The following is a 17,784-nucleotide window of genomic DNA, read 5'->3' on the forward strand; positions in this document are numbered from 1 at the left end:
AATGACGCTGGCCCACGATCCCATTTAAAAGATCCGGTTGGCAAGGTAAGCCTGTCTGACAGCCACTTCTGTGATGGATATGGACAGTGACAAACTCCCTTGCTCTGCATCTGCAGAACTCCGCGTACCCCCTCCTACCGTAAGTAGTAGGTGTTGGGCCCAGCTATCCTATGTGCATTCCTACAAGCGGCTTAGCACACCCTTTTTCTCTCTTATCGGTAGAAAAATTCTCTGACCCTAGGAGGACAAGCCGCAAACGTAAAGTGTGTGCAGCCAGACTCCCATCTACTTATGGGAAAAAACTCTGCCAATCCTGTACAGATGGGGTCCTATGCGCTGAGCAGCCCTCTCTTCTGGATAGCATTAGATCCCTCATTAAAGAGGAGGTCCACTCTTCCATTGCTACCTTCACCCAGATCCCGGTGCCTCAACCGCCTCCTCATAAAAAGAGGAAAATGGCCCCAGTAGAATCCGATTCAGATTCGGGAGAGATTCGGTACTCTGATTCGGAGGATGCTTGGGAAAATGAAGGCCCCACCCCCACCCTTAAATCAGGTACCAAAAAATATTATTTTAATTCTGAGGATATGAGTGATCTAATCAGTGTAGTAAGAGGCACCATGGGGGTGGAGGACTCACGGTACAGGACGAAATGTTTGAGGGTCTAAAGCCAAAAGATCAAAAAGGCTTTCCTGTGCATAAGAATATCCAGAATCTAATTCTACATGAATGGGGCCTCCCTGAAAAGGGTCTTACTGTTCCCTCAGAGCTAAAGAATCGATTTCCCTTATGGGAGACCCTAAAAGTGGATGTGCAGGTGTCCAGAGTAACTAAGAAAACAGCCCTTCCCTTTGAGGACTCTTCCCAGCTCAAGGATCCGAAGGATCGAAAGATAGAGAGCTTATTAAAAATGGGACACCTCCACAAATTTACTAAAATCTAACATAGCCTCCACTTGCGTGGCCAGATCCCTGTTCGTCTGGTTACGCAAGCTGGAAGATCATTTAACACAGGGCACCCCAAGAGAGGAGATTTTAGACTCCCTACCCCTGCTACAGAAAGCAACTGGGTTTCTAGCCGATGCCTCGGTTGAATCTGTCCGAGTAGCCGCAAAAGCTGCCGTCCTCTCCAACTCGTCCAGGAGAGCACTGTGGATAAAATCCTGAGGGGGCGACTTCGTCTCCAAGTCTAAGTTGTGTAACATCCCCTTCCAGGGCCATAATGTATTTGGACCCATTCTGGATGATATCTTGGATAAGGCAGCAGATAAAAAGAAATCTCTCCCTGAACAAAAAATTCCTAAACGCTTTTTTCGCCCCTCCCGTGACCAATCTTCACAGAAAGGAAAAGGCAAAACAGGGAGATGGAGTTATCCCAAAGGAGGCAGGGGCAAGAACATCCTTGTCTCTCAAACTCAACAAACCCCAGATAAGCAATGAAGACTCTCTGGTCGGGGGTCGTCTCTCTCTTTTTCACCCAGTGGCAATCCCTCTCCGCAAATCAGTTGGTCCTTCGTACCATACGAGATGGACTAAAAATAGAATTCGAGAAACCTCCCCCACAATGCTTGAGGAAAACCTCCCAACAAACTCCACACTTCCAAGACTCTTTGTTGAAGGGTCTACAAAATCTGCTCCATTCAAATGTGATATCGCAGGTGTCGAAGCTGGAGGAAGGACGTGGCCATTATTCACGTCTCTTTCTAATAACAAAACCGTCGGGGAAGAACAGAATCATCATAAACCTGAAACCATTAAACAAATCAGTCCGGTACAGAAGATTCAAGATGAAAACAATCAGGTCAGTAATCCCCCTCATCGGACAAAATTGGGTAATGGCGACTGTGGATCTGAGGGATGCGTACTACCATGTACCAACCCACCCAGAACACAGAAAATTCCTCAGATTCGCAGTCTCCTAGGGGCAGCAAATCAGACATTTCCAATTCAATGTCCTACCATTCGGCATCTCATCAGCCCCACGGGTCTTTACAAAAATGGCGAAAGCAATGATTTTCATCCGTCAACAGGGAATATGCATTGTCCCATATTTGGACGACTTTCTCATTATGGCGCCGTCTACCCCCTGTCTGGAAACAGATGTAAAAAGGACACTGGAGATATTACAGTTCCTGGGCTGGATCCCGAATCTGGAAAAATCAGAGATCCACCCCTCCACAAGGAGAACATTTTTGGGGGTTCTACTGGACTCAAAAGAAAGGACATCGTTTCTACCCAGAGATCATCAGATCAACCTTGTCCGCAAAGTAACCAGATTCAAGGACCAGCGAGCACCAACCCTCAGAGAGTCAATGTCTGTGCTAGGGTCTCTAACCGCATGCATCCAGGCGGTTTCCTGGACTCAGGCTCACACGCGAACCCTTCTGACTTATGTGCTTCTACAGTCCAGGAGATGGCAGATTCAATTGAATCAAAAAATTCTTCTCCCTGGCCTTGTACAATAAGCTCTAAAATGGTGGTTAGATCACCAAAATATTCAGAAAGGGGTCAGCTGGGATCAGTTTCCCCTAAAAATACTCCGCTCAGATGCCAGCAAGAGAGGCAGTGGTAGAGGGTTTCCACTTTCACGGACGCTGGACATCAAACATCAGCAACAGTTCCTCAAACCTAAGAGAACTGAAGGCTGTGGAAGAAGCCCTGAAAGCGTCATCTGCGCTGATCAAAAATCACCATGTTCGTGTCTACTCGGACAACATGACCACAGTAGCCTACCTACGACACCAGGGGGGAACGAAGTATACCGGTCTGAAGGAAATGGCAGCAAGAATTTTCTTCTGGGCAGAGAAAAACCTTCTGTCAGTCACAGCAGTACATCTAAGAGGATTAGACAATACTCAGGCAGACTTCCTAAGCAGGAAAGACATACATCCAGGAGAGTGGTGTCTGGACCAAACAGTATTCCGGTCCCTAACCTCAAGATGGGGAACTCCAGAGGTGGATCTGTTTGTTTCCACCTTCGCATTTTGTCCGTTGGCATTCTTCTCCCTTTATCACACTGATGGGCGCAGGGAATACCGTATATACTCGAGTATAGGCCGACCCGAGTATAAGCCGACCCCGAATTCTGCCACAAAAAACTGGGAAAACTTATTGACTCGAGTATAAGCCTAGGGTGGGAAATGCAGCAGCTACCGGTGAATTTCAAAAATAAAAATAGATGCTCCATACCGTTCATTATTGCCCCATAGATGCTCCATAGAAAGCTGTGCCACATATAATGCTCTGCACCGTTCATTATGGCCCCATAGATGCTCCACATAAAGCTGTGCCACATATAATGCTCTGCACCGTTCATTATGGCCCCATAGATGCTCCACATAAAGCTGTGCCATATATAATGCTCTGCACCGTTCATTATGGCCCCATAGATGCTCCATATAAAGCTGTGCCATATATAATGCTCTGCACCGTTCATTATGGCCCCATAGATGCTCCATAGAAAGCTGTGCCATATATAATGCTCTGCACCGTTCATTATGGCCCCATAGATGCTCCATAGAAAGCTGTGCCCCATATATAATGCTCTGCACCGTTCATTATGGCCCCATAGATGCTCCATAGAAAGCTGTGCCATATATAATGCTCTGCACCGTTCATTATGGCCCCATAGATGCTCCATAGAAAGCTGTGCCCCATATATATTGCTCTGCACCGTTGATTATGGCCCCATAGATGCTCCATATATAATGCTGCTGCAAAAAAAAATAAAAAAATCACATACTCACCTCTCTTGCTCAGGACGCCGGCGTTTTTCAATATTTACCTGCTCCTCGTGCGGCTCCGTCTCCAGCACTGACCCTCAGCAGAGGGCGCGCACTGACTACGTCACTGCGCCATCTAACCTGAGTGTCACTGCTAGAGGACGCTGCAGACGGAGCCGCACCGGAGCGAGGAGCAGGTAAATATCGTGCAGCGCTCCCCTCCCGGTATACTTACCTACTCCCGGTGCGGTCCCTGCAGTCCCTGCTTCTCCGGCGCTGCATCTTCTTCCTGTATTGAGCGATCACAGTTACCGCTCATTTACAGCAATGAATATGCGGCTCCACCTCTATGGGAGGTGGAGCCACATATTCATTGCTGTAATGAGCTGTACCATGTGACCACTCAGTACAGGAAGAATCTATGCCATCCCTAGACATTTTTGGCTCCATCATAATTGTGATGCCACCTTATTGAGAATAAGGGGCATTGACTTTCTAGATATCAATATTAGAGGAGGCAAACTATCACAAAAATTAGCCCAGCTAGAATCTCGCTGGATTTGGACATTGAACATTATACATCCAAATGGTTTAAACGAACAAATTCGTTTTGTCCCATTTCTCTGATGTTGATGACTGTGAATATCTAGTCCAGCTGACACATGTGAATTTCTCCAGCTTTGTGTTTTTATTAATTTTTAACTTTTATATCTTAGGTTTTTGTCTGAACCAATCTGTGTCCCCGATATGTGATTAACTATATATACATCTATGAGTTGGACCTTTATGTGGTAAATCTGAATATTAAACAGAGTCCATCGGATTACTTAAATTCCATCAACACCAATTGGAACATCATGAAGTCATGTGCTGTTATTTATAATAATCGGCTATCATTAGGAAGTATACTATATTAGCATGCATAGTTTATTACTAATAATTATGATTTATAAGAAATATTGTCTTACGATATAACTATGTATGTGATATGCGCCGATAGTCCGCCGGGTACGCATGCGCGTTGTGCCGCTCTGTGTCCTTTGGCTTTCGGCGTCATTGGGAGGTGTGGTTCCGGGGCACATGATGTATCCCGGTCCCGCCCTCTGCTGACGCCGATGCCAATCGACAGGGGCCGGAATTCAGCGGCGCATGCGTCAAGATCTGAGTGGCTTACATGTCTGTAAGAGGCACATCGGGATAAGCTGTGGCTCCTCCCTGCTATGACGCGATCGCCAGGTGTTACAATTTGGCCTCTAATGGGAGGAATGGTGCTGTTATGTTGTGCGCATTGAAAGGTCTTGGCTACACTAAGGTCGGGCTTTTACTTACCAGTACTTACCGTATATATACTTGTTGGTACACTTTGGTTCCTTGGTGACGGCAGTGTGTATGGTTGCTATGACAATAGACATCACTTCCGGGTTGTCCCCTATTGGTTCCGGCTCCCTTTTTATACCGTGCACGATAGATTCCGACATGCCCCCTGACGAAGGCTGTGCCGAAACGCGCGTCGGGGTGATGTGGACGGCGCTGACGGGTCCCCTGATTACTTTGTTTGGTAGTGGACGGCTGCACATTAGGTAAGCTCATGGCGTGTATACTTTGTATAGAGCAAGGAGTTTGATACTATGCCAGGTCTCAGTGCTTGGCCAGTATAACATACATATGCTAATGTCTTTAAACTTGTATGATCTTGAAATACCGTCATACCATCTGTTTGGGGATACATAATACCGATACTACAAGGGTCTAGTACTTTGACTCTGTGTAAAAATACTTGAATATATAATAACGCCAGACCTTCCATGTCCCGTTTTGCTGTTGAAATTTATGCATATGTCCTTTGGGAATACCCACTAATGCACCTGTTTTTATTGCATTTGTATAATAAAATTTATCACATTTTTCTAATACATTTTGGCCTATTGATCGTTTTTGTTCGTTGTGTGTTTTCGTTTATATTTATAATGATTGGCCTATCATTGTAGTCCGCCAGATGTAGCATAAGTATGTGTACTTATTGTGTCATTAACACTAGTGGGATATTAATCACTTAAACAATGCTACTAATGTGCGTGTTGAGATATGTGCACCTGCTGTAAATGTCTGGATTTGCAGATGTCAGCTTTCCTATTCTCTCTGCAGGCCATATGTGAAGCCACATCATTGCCCACAAGATGCTGCCTACCACGTTAGTGAATTCTCGGACACAAGGCAATGGTACACTAAGTTCTCGGGATGCAGCACGACACACAGCCGGAGCCAAGCGCTACAAGTACCTGCGGAGGCTTATTCACTTCAGACACATGGACTTCGAATTCGCCCTCTGGCAGATGCTTTATCTTTTTACTTCTCCACAGAAAGTGTACAGAAACTTCCAATACAGGAAGCAGACCAAGGACCAGTGGGCGAGAGATGACCCGGCGTTCCTAGTCCTGCTAAGTATTTGGCTATGTGGTAGGTTGTATTAAGACATGGGGCTGTCTGTTGCAGGATGGTGTCGTTTTGTCTAAACCTCTATTAATTATTCAGTTTTAACTTAGATTGATTCTTATTTATATGTACCCTTTGCTTTCCTCTTTCTGTTCACATACACTTTGTTTTCTTTTTTCTTCTTCCTTCCTTCCCAGAGCCATGGAAGCAAAGGAAGGAACCTGCAAATACATGCATTGCAAGATATGGGCGCACAAGCTAACGGTATATAGAGTGTTAAAGTATCAGTTAACCCTAATAATATTGCACATTCTCAATAGGCCTAGTAGCAGATAGACAGAAGCTTGTATTGCATACATGCAAGAAATATCCATAGTACATCGGCAAGTGTATACCTGATCAGATGGCCGGGTCTGTGTAGCTCAAAGGCTTTTCCCAGCTGAAACGCACGTCGGGGAGGGCGCGCTGCTACAGAGACCCGGCCATCTGATCAGGTATACACTTGCCGATGTACTATGGATATTTCTTGCATGTGTGCAATACAAGCTTCTGTCTATCTGCTACTAGGCCTATTGAGAATGTGCAATATTATTAGGGTTAATTGATACTTTAACTCTCAATATACCCTGTTAGCTTGTGCGCCCATATCTTGCAATGCATGTTTTTGGCGGTTTCGTCCCTTGCTTCCATGTACCCCCAGTGATTAATAAAGATTTTTTTGGAACTTTATATAATAATGTTTGGGAATTTTTGATGGTCGTTTTCTTCGTTTGTATATTATAGTGCAATATTGCAGTATATAAAGAAAATGACTGTCTCTTATGAAGTCTACAGGCTGGCATCACAGGAGGGCTAAGATGGCAGCCATAGGGGCCTTCGGCAATGCGACTGCATTGGTCGATTGGAAATAGCATAATTCAAATTCCATAGTCAAGCGCAGGTCCCTCCTGTTACTGGCAGATGGCGGCTGTCTAACACTGCTGGCATCTGCCAGGTTTAGTGGGGACATAGCTCTTATGCCGCCTCTAACTCTACTGGCCACCAATAGTCGATTTGTCTGTCACATGGTCCAGTGAAATTTTTTAGGAATTATGAAATGAGCCACCTAACCAGAATTTGGCTCAATATTCGCTTATATTTATCTAATTCTGAGCTTTTTCTTTTAGCATTGTACTTGGGGAAGATTGGGATTCTCCCTCTACACAGTTTCTTATATAGATACACATATTTCTTCCTCTTTTTGCACAGTGTCTACTTTAATGTTTGGACTTGTTTTGGAAATGGAATTTGTGGAAATCTTAAAGCTTCTCCTCTGGATTGTGTTTATTGACTGTGTTGGTGTCGGGCTACTGATCGCCACTCTCATGTGGTAAGTAAATGACTGACTACAATGTAGAAGCGTATCACACTCCATATTGAGTTCTAACGCCATTACTTGATATACTAATTAGAAGCCTCACACATGAATTGATGTCCATGAATGCAGATAATTCACTAGTGCAGTGTTTTCAGTCATGAATATGTACGGACTGGTTGCATTGGGTTCCCTTGGTTCATATTTAACATTTGAACTTACGTTAAAACCATAATGACAAAACCATTGGCATATTTTCAATTCAGCACTAGCGTGCTGTACTCCTGAAATGATGTCTTCAAAATCTAAAACGCCAATTCTTTAAAAGTTACAATTAACTTAGAAGTAAAAGAGTGTGGCTATTAACTACACGTGAGGACCCCCTCTCCCAAACAATAAACTTTTGGGTGGGCCACACTTTACTCTGCACTGACATTGTAAAACGTCAGTGCAGAGTAAGCATCTTGCATGAGATGTGCAGCTGTGGGGGACGGTAGCTGTCAGACACAGCCAGACTCCACAAAGAAGGCAAACATGGTTTATTACCATATTTGCCTTTCCAGTGGTTGTATGCACAACTCTGAACCAGTGCTTCTGTATACAGATTAGGAATTACTGATGATTCTTCCTCCTGTAGACCCAGTGATCAGTGGGTGTAGAGAAGGAACAAGAGCTGCTAGGTTCTAGGAGACCCAGTTAGCTCTACTGTGCATCCAGGAAGCTATATTTCCCCTCTAAGTAGGGTTACTATGCCAGCCCCGATTACAGGAAAAATAAATGAAATAATGTATTATAGATCTTTCAAGATCTTATGGGAGGCACAGTGTGTTGGAGTGTGTGGAATAAATAGAAAAAAAAAGAAAAATAATTTTTGTTTCTATAGTGCCAACATATTCTGCAGCACTGTACAATTTTAGAGGGCACTTGTACAGACAATAAAGACATTATAGAGTAGTGCATAGTTCACACATGCAAAGAGGAGTGAGGGCCCTGTTCGTAAGCTTACAATATGTGAGTAATTTAAAAAATAAACAAAATAAAAAGTAAAATGCCAGTCCGAATTACTGTTTCTAGTCCTGCAAAAATCTATACATTTCTACATGAAGTGGAACATAATTTAAAATGTTTTAGTGGTCCTTTGGTTAAAAAAACAAACAAACAAACAAAAAAAAAACAAATCGGGACAAATAGACATGTTTTTCCTAATTTTCTTTACATTTTCCCCTGATATCACCAAAACAGAAAAGATTCTAAAAATGAAGCCCCATGTTTGATTGACAAAAGAGGCAAAACTTGTTTGAGTATCCATACGAGAAAATTTGCAAATGTGACTGGTTAGGAACGAGGGAAAATGGCCCAGTCCCGAAATGGTTAAGCTATGATGTTCAAACAAAGCACACCCAAACCAGTGCACGCCAGATAACTAAGATATAAATACACCTTCTTGTATCATCAATTTTTACTAATGTAGTATTAAAATGTTAATGGGAAAGACACAAAATAATATTTGGAAAATATCTCAAGATGCAATGAGTAAATATTGCAATATAGTCGATTACCACAAGATGGAGTATAGGGCAGCAAAAGCCCAAGATGGGCATGTACCCCTAAGACTATGTGTGCACATTGAGTATTTTTTTTTTTTTTTTGCAGAAATTTCTGCAACTCTTGGCGGAAAAAGTGCACGATTTTGCGTTAGTTTTTGTACAGCAATGGATGCTTTTTTGAGCTAAATATTTAAAAAAAAAAAAAAAAAGTTTTGTGATGTAATTTCTTGGTTCAACACTGATGCAGTAGCATCAGGGTAATGGGATTAGGGCTTGGTGTCAGCAGCTGTCATTGACACCTAGCTCTAAGCTTAAGGGTACCGTCACACTATACGATTTACCTACGATCACGACCAGCGATATGACCTGGCCGTGATCGTAGGTAAATCGTAGTGTGGTCGCTGGGGAGCTGTCACACAGACAGTTCTCCAGCGACCAACGATCCCGAGGTCCCTGGGTAACCAGGGTAAACATCGGGTAACTAAGCGCAGGACCGCGCTTAGTTACCCGATGTTTACCCTGGTTACAAGCGTTAAACTAAAAAAAAAACAAACAGCACATACTTACATTCTGGTGTCCGTCAGGTCCCTTGCAGTCTGGTTCCTGCACTCAGTGACTGCCGGCCGTAAAGTGAAAGTGAAAGCACAGCCGCTCTGCTTTCACTTTACGGCCGGCAGTCACAGTGCGGGAAGCAGACGGCAAGGGACCTGACGGACACCAGAATGTAAGTATGTGCTGTTTGGTTTTTTTTTAGTTTAACGCTTGTAACCAGGGTAAACATCGGGTAACTAAGCGCGGTCCTGCGCTTAGTTACCCGATGTTTACCCTGGTTACAAGCGAACGCATCGCTGGATCGCATCGCTAGATCGCTAGATCGGTGTCACACACACCGATCTAGCGATGACAGCGGGAGATCCAGCGATGAAAGAAAGTTCTAAACGATCTGCTACGACGTACGATTCTCAGCAGGATCCCTGATCGCTGCTGCGTGTCAGACACAGCGATATCGTAACGATATCGCTGGAACGTCACGAATCGTACTGTCGTAGCGATCGAAATGTTATAGTGTGACGGTACCCTAAGGTACCTTCACACTGAGCAACTTTAGAACGATAACGATAGCGATCCGTGACGTTGCAGCATCCTGGATAGCGATCTCGTTGTGTTTGACATGTAGCAGCGATCAGGATCCTGCTGTGACATCGCTGGTCGGAGCTAGAAGGCCAGAACTTTATTTCGTCGCTGGATCACCCGCTGACATCGCTGGATCGGCGTGTGTGACGCCGATCCAGCGATGTGTTCACTTGTAACCAGGGTAAACATCGGGTTACTAAGCGCAGGGCCGCGCTTAGTAACCCGATGTTTACCCTGGTTACCATTGTAAATGTAAAAAACAAAACAGTACATACTCACATTCCGGTGTCTGTCACGTCCCCCGCCGTCAGCTTCCCGCACTGACTGTGAGCGCCGGCCGTAAAGCACAGCGGTGACGTCACCGCTGTGCTGTGCTTTACGGCCGGCGCTGACACAGTCAGTGCGGGAAGGTGACGGCGGGGCACGTGACAGACACCGGAATGTGAGTATGTAGTGTTTTTTTTTTTTTTGTTTTTTTACATTTACAATGGTAACCAGGGTAAACATCGGGTTACTAAGCGCGGCCCTGCGCTTAGTAACCCGATGTTTACCCTGGTTACCCGGGGACTTCGGCATCATTGGTCGCTGGAGAGCTGTCTGTTTGACAGCTCTCCAGCGACCACACAACGACTTACCAACGATCACGGCCTGGTCGTGATCGTTGGTAAATCGTTTAGTGTAACGGTACCTTTAGTAATGAAAAGGTGTCAGCCCAACACCCTCATTACTAAGGTGATAAGTAAACATAAACATAAACTCGCACATGGTCATCAGCCTATGTTGGAGCATTAACAGAACGAAGGTACATAGGCGGTAACCAGACAGCAACTGTTAATTTTAAAGAAAAAAAAATTGCGTGGGCTCCTGCGTAATTTTAATAACCAGCAGAGGGAAAGCTGACAGCTGAGGGCTGATGTTAATATTCTGGGAAGGAGCCAATAGCCATAAAGGTTCCCAGGCTATTAATATCAGCTCACAGCTGTTTGCTTAGACTTTACTGGCTTGTTTAAGGGGGACCCCAGGAAAAAAATGATGTAGGGTCCCCAAGTGTTTTTGCTGCGGATTTGATTGACTCAATTGAAGTCAATGGGTGAAAAACGCTGCAGAAACGCAAAAAGAATTGACATGCTGCAGAAAAAACACACTGCAAATACTTAAGAAAACTTACTGATCATGTACACAGCACTTCAGAATTGTCATTGAATTAGCTTGCATAAGGTTTCCATAGCGTTTTGGCTCGATTCTGCGCTGAAAAAATGCTGTGAAAATGCATCAAAAACGCAGTGTGTGCACATAGCCTAACATAAGTAATCTCAGGATTACAAGAGATGCCAATCAGTGAAAAAAATAGCTTTTTTTTTTTTAAGCAATGTATACTCTATACGTTATAACCTGATGAAGCGTTCGCTGTTTAATAGTCAAAATTTCTATTACTTTTCATATTGAAAAAATAACTGGATTTAACATCCGATTTCAGCAGTACATGTTTATGAACACAAGATATTCTCTTTCCCCTTGTCTAAAAATGTAGCCTCTCAATCTACAAGTCATACCAAATGCAGGCACGGTGGATTTAGGTTGATCCCCCACAGAAAATGCAGATTTTGTACAGTTCAAGCAAATGGAGATTTACAGAAGATCAAGGCTGTCATTCATATGAATCAGCTTGTAACATGTCTAAGCTCTATTATAAGGCCATGTGCACACGTTCAGGATTTTTCACGGTTTTTTTTTCGCTTTTTTTCAGCCGTTTTCCAGGGAAAAAAACACTTTAAAAAACGCATACATTAGCATCCCATCATTTTTAATGCATTCTGCAATTTTTGTGCACATGATGTGTTTTTTTTCTGTGAAAAAAACGCATCGCGGTAAAAAACGCAGCATGTTCATTAATTTTGCAGATTTTTCGCTGCTGTTTAATGCATTGGGAAGCTCCGGGAGAAAAATGCGTGCGGATTTCTTGCAGAAAATGTCTGGTTTTGTTCAGGAAATTTCTGCAAGAAATCCTGACGTGTGCACATAGCCTAATGGCGGGAAATGTCTGGTTACCAGCTGTAATTTTCAGAACAGACGTGTGCTGACTGGTGGGTCTAACAACACTAGAAAAGTGCTGGAGCAGAATCAGTAATACTTAGTTTTTGGGGGGCTCTTAATATTTATATCTTCAACATGTATGATAAAATAAAGATAAAGGAGTCAATTCCTTTAAGGTGCTAAAGTTGTTGCTCAAAGTGGAACTTCCACTGTCTCTGTTGCAGGGATGTGTTTGGAGGGGGCTGTCTTTTTTTTTTTTTTTTTTTTTTATTAAGTACTTGAACCAGCCCCCTTCTGTCACCTATGTGTATTTGAAAATAAAAGTAAATGATTTGTTTTTTCTTTAGTTATAAACAATAAACCAGTATTCAAGAGTTAGGGTTTCTGGACATGTGTATGAAAAGCTTACTTTCTAACATTCATCTGTTCTATTTCAGGTTTATTTCCAACAAGTACCTGGTAAAACATCAGGGCCGGGATTATGATGTGGAATGGGGTTATGCGTTTGATGTCCACTTGAATGCATTCTATCCACTTCTGGTCATCCTGCACTTCATCCAGTTGTTTTTTATCAAATGTAAGGAAGTTACCTTTACATGGGTGTTTTCTATCTCTGATTATAGGTTGCACACAATCTCCAGGATGAAAACATAACCGTGCTGTGTAGAGTATCAAAACCACATTGGTGAAGTCTTTGGGGGAGTTTGGGGGTGAAATAATTATTATAATAATATTCTTAACTTCCTTTCCGAATTGTATTATTACCCCTGGAATATCCGTCCATTTTCTCACTGCGTTCCTCGTCTGACTGTGTCTTGATTCTTTCCACTTTATTTTGCAGATGTGGTCTTGCCAGAATGGTTTATTGGATACTTTGTTGGGAACACATTCTGGTTGATTGCAATCGGTTATTACATCTACATAACATTCCTTGGATATAGCGGTATGTAACTGGGTCGAGTTTTCGTCTTTCTGTATGCAGTTATTAAAAATGGTTGTCTAAAATTATCTTTAGGTTGCATTCACACTTTCATGAAAAAAAGATCTGAGTCCGATCTGTGAAAATTAGATTATAGACTTTTCTGATCCGTTTTGTGAATCAGACTTGGCCATTAAAATCACTGTGGATCCATGAAATACGGATGGAAAAGTGAAGTAAAAAGAATTTCTTCCATTTTTTTATCTTTTTTTTTTTTTCTATTGATCCAATTGTTAGCATCAGTGGATAGAAAAAAGTTCAGACAGTTAGTGATGAGAAAAAAATAGATGCAAAACAGATGTCAAAAAAGAGAGAGAAAAAAAGGTCCATTCTTTTGTATTCAAAGCGGATTTGGGAGCGTAGCTTTATAAGACCCTTTAAGGAAACAAAACAGACCCCAATATAGACAAAGGGATACGTATGATGGTTGTTGTGTCTGTCATGTGACAAATACAGTTTGCAACCAAACTGCTGGTTATTCCGGTGTTGTATTCCTGTATGGATAGTGGCTCTGGTGATGTGTTCCTTTTCGGAGAATGGTTCTAGTGACGTACTCATGTAGTGATGGTTGTTCTTATTCTGTGTTCATGTACTACTGATGGCTGTACTGATAGATTCATATAGTTTTGATGCTTCTGGTGTTGTATTCATCATCAGAACTACCATCCATACGTGAATACGAAACCAAAATCATCATCCGTACATAAACGGAACCCCAGAGCCATCAATAGTTCATAACTATGGCACAAGAACCATCATCAGTAAATAAATCATTAGAAGCTTAGTACAGCAATCAATTGTAATGTCCAGTCAGCCGTATATACATTTGTATCACATGAACCTACAACTCCCAGTATGTCCTTAGCAATGGTAAGGAGATGCTGAGAGTTGTTGACAGCCATTATCAGTCTGCAGACCATACAGGAACCACAGTACTGATGAGACTCGGGCAGTATTCCAAATAAACATTTACATCCAGGTACCTTTTTATAGGTTCATCTCCATCTTGTTTAGATGCCAGGATGACTTTTTACATCCACAGCTTGTCTGGTTTTCAGCTGCACATCCTGACATAGTGCAAATAAAAATAAGTGTCATTAAAATGCCATAAATAAAAATCTGTCTATACTGTGCCCTAAATTAGTCTCCTATTGGATATGGGCTGCACGTTGTCTGCCCTTGTGAGCTACACCCGCTACACTATCCGCGTATTTGAGATATAACGGCAATATAATCCGCCCTTATGAACCATTGCCTATATTATGACTGTGCTCTCTCTAGTTTTCCCTTACACTCTTGCTATCTCCATACTGCCATGCTAACTTCTCTCCATATTGTACCCCTACTTCATATTGCCCTCTCTCCACACTCTGCCCTCATACTGCCCATAACGTTGTCCCCTACAAACTGTACCCCCCCTCCTCACTGTCACCCAACACAGTGTGATCGTCAGCTCAGCCATTTATGTAGTATATCTACAACAGCCCTTCAATATACACTATGATGCCCACAATAGCCCCTCATGCAGTATGATGTCCACCACAGCCCCCCATATATAGTGTGATGTCGACCACAGCCCCCATACAGTCTGATGTCTACACATCAGCGTAATCCAGTCTCCCCGTACACCTCAGGCTCCTCTCCTATCATGGATATCAGTGGGCGCGTGATGCAGTGTCGGGACTGCGGGCATCGTCTCCAAGGGTGCAGACCAGAAGTAGCCTGCGTTCTGCTGATTAGCTCCTCTGCTCCTGTCCAGGGTGGCGCTCACATCAATTGCATTCGCGTCTGATACAGTTTAATACAATGGAGTGCAGGGACCGAGTAACAGCCAGGGTGCCGACAGAGAGATCGGTGAGCAGTGTAAGTGACTCATTGACACTTTCTGTACCTGCTCCCTGGCTATCTGTGCGCTGAATGTCTGAGACTGGAGGAAGGTACCGGTTGGCTGCAGACATTCAGCAAGTCGTTAGTTTTTTGTTTGTTTTTTTCCTCCCAAAGTGTGCCCCTCCCCCAGGTGCCTACCCCTTTTCCCAGCCCTGACTGGCTGCAGTAGAAGGCTCCGTCCAAAGCCCCATGTGTGTAGTAGAACATCAACATTGATAAGCTTCGCTGCCTTTTGGCTTCAGCCAGCCGGTAGCCAAAGATGGAAATAACTATGGAAATTTAAGGTGTCCATACAGATTGCACCGAGCGCACCTTTATTTTCTATGAGGGAGTGCTGCCAGACTCCTCCAGCAACGTCTTCCCTCCGATGATGAGCTCATCTGTCAGGGGGCCACTGACACTCTACATCAGGAGTTCAGAACCTGTGTCCCGGGCCCACAGGCGGCCCTCAACGCCTCTCCATGCAGCCCTCAACTATGTGGTCATAGACTTGCCTCTCATGGCTGCTCATGTGTGTTGTATTTTCCATGTTAAAGATTATGGGAGTGTCTGGTAGCACTATAGGGCTGGGTAACTGCTAATGGTGCACTGTGACCATGTCATCGTCTAGGTAAGGAGTAGATGAATATGCAAAGATGACTTCCACAAACAAAACGTTCAATTAATATTGATTATTTGTATTATTAGTCTACTATTAGTTGCATTATTAAAGCCAATTATAAATACGGATATACATAATTATTGTTCATACGTGATCTAAAGCTCATATATCCGGGGCTCCACTGGTGATAAATGTGCTGGGGATGTTAAGAGCCTCTTCAATGGTATATAAGGTATTTAAATAAAGAGTAGATGCATTAAAAATCATATAGTTCATGAGAAAACACAAACTATAGGTGCTGAGTGCTTATATATAAAGAGTGTAAGGAGTTCACAGATATTTGTGCCACAAAGGTAGGTTAGTAAATCACTATATGGATCATGTTTAACATCAAGCGGGCACAGACTCGGGCTAGGTAGGTAGAGTATATAATAATGATCTCAGCCACAGGTGAGTCGGACTCCCTTAGGTATGTGCCCATAGGGTACGATCCCTTAGGAACGTTTCAGGGGGGAAAACAATACAGGTAACTCAGGTAAGTTTTGATACCTTGCCTGTGAGTCTTCTGTGCCCGGTTTGATGCAAAATATGATCCATATACAGTGTTTTATTACTAAGCTACTGTGGAAGCACATGTATCATTGTACTCCTGCATTGCCAAGAACAGCAGAAGATGGCGGACAATAACTAAGGCCGGGATCACACATGCGAGAAACACGTCCGTGTCTCGCATGTGAAAACCAAGCTCTGGCGCCAGCACTTGGGAGCGGAGCGTGCGGCTCCATTCGTTGCTATGCGGCTGCACGCTCCGCTCCAGAGTGCCGGCGCCAGAGCTTGGTTTTCACATGCGAGGCACGGACGTGTTTCTCGCATGTGTGATCCCGGCCTAAGTATTCTTCTACAGACAGGGAACATAATTAGTAATACCACTCTGGCAATTAAACAATAAAAAATGTATATGTAAGGTGAAAGCTTATTTTGAGAATTGTCCTGTAAAGTACACTTTTCTGTTTTCTCTCCTCAGCACTGCCATTCTTGAAAAACACAGTCACATTACTCTATCCATTCGCAGCTTTGATATTGCTGTATGTCTTGTCATTGGCTCTGGGATGGAACTTCACAGCCACACTCTGTGCTTTCTACAAGTACAGAGTGAACTGAAGATCGGGTGGCTTTATTGTTAATTATTGTTAATTTTGTATAAATTGTATATATCCCCTTTTTGTGGTAGAATATAGTTAAAGTTTCTCTTTTAAAAAAAATGATTTGTTTTCTCCTTTCTTTGTAAAAAAAGGTAATAAAATACTTCTTTTTTTTTTTTTACAAGTAGGCCCTTGGAATCAACTCAACGGTCTACACCGATTGTTGTCCAATTTCTTCTGTTTCACTGATTCTGGAACAGTTTTTTTTCTTTTGTATACGAGCAGCATTTTGGAAAAGGATGGACACAGGGAAAAAAAAAACGGTTCCAGGATTAGTGAAGCAGAAGAAACTGGTGAAGATACTCAGTTTAAATAACAATAATAATTAAAAAAAAAAACCTGTAAAAGACGTCCTTTTTAAGATTTGATTCTGCAGCCCACGAGATGCACACACCTTCATACTACATGAACATACATGCTATTTTTCTAACCTTTATGCTATGTCACAGACCTCTCACTCTGTGATTTAATTTCATTATGCTCTTTGCAACCAATTTCCAAATATAAAAAAACCATGAAGATTGACAAGACACAGATTTATTTATTTTTTAAATGTAATGAAATTATAAGGTACACTTATCCACATATATCTCCATGTTATGTTGTTGTTCTACAAGTCTCATTAAAGGAAAGCCGTAATCAGAAAATGCGCTATTGATTTATTTTTAGCCATTTTTTTTTTGTATAGGACAAAAATAGAGATCTTCAATTTTTATATTGGCCACTGGATTTTTTTTTTTTTTTTGGAGGGGGCCTCTAACTACCTGTCAGTTCAGAAACACATGAACGCATTTACATTGCCCACAATGAACCGAATCCGACCCTGTCTTTTGTATTGGAGCATCTAATTAGCGTGTGCAAAGGTAATTGAGAAAGTGGGGGTGCAGGGTCA

The 17,784-nt window shown here is 42.8% G+C and overlaps 1 protein-coding gene across 1 annotated transcript in view; it reads left to right on the plus strand.

Annotated features, from left to right (window-relative positions):
- UNC50 (unc-50 inner nuclear membrane RNA binding protein) overlaps window positions 1-17,539 on the plus strand; it is a 29,473-nt gene extending 11,934 nt beyond the window's left edge. The window contains exons 3-7 of the mRNA XM_069757497.1: window positions 5,867-6,178; window positions 7,403-7,523; window positions 12,661-12,800; window positions 13,065-13,166; window positions 16,715-17,539. Coding sequence (XP_069613598.1) covers window positions 5,899-6,178; window positions 7,403-7,523; window positions 12,661-12,800; window positions 13,065-13,166; window positions 16,715-16,851 — 780 coding nt within the window. The 5' untranslated portion in view covers window positions 5,867-5,898 and the 3' untranslated portion in view covers window positions 16,852-17,539. The remainder of the gene's footprint in view (window positions 1-5,866; window positions 6,179-7,402; window positions 7,524-12,660; window positions 12,801-13,064; window positions 13,167-16,714) is intronic.
- The last annotated feature ends 245 nt before the right edge of the window (window positions 17,540-17,784 follow it).

This window comes from Ranitomeya imitator, chromosome 3 (assembly GCF_032444005.1).
Source record: "Ranitomeya imitator isolate aRanImi1 chromosome 3, aRanImi1.pri, whole genome shotgun sequence".
Lineage (NCBI taxonomy): Eukaryota > Metazoa > Chordata > Amphibia > Anura > Dendrobatidae > Ranitomeya > Ranitomeya imitator.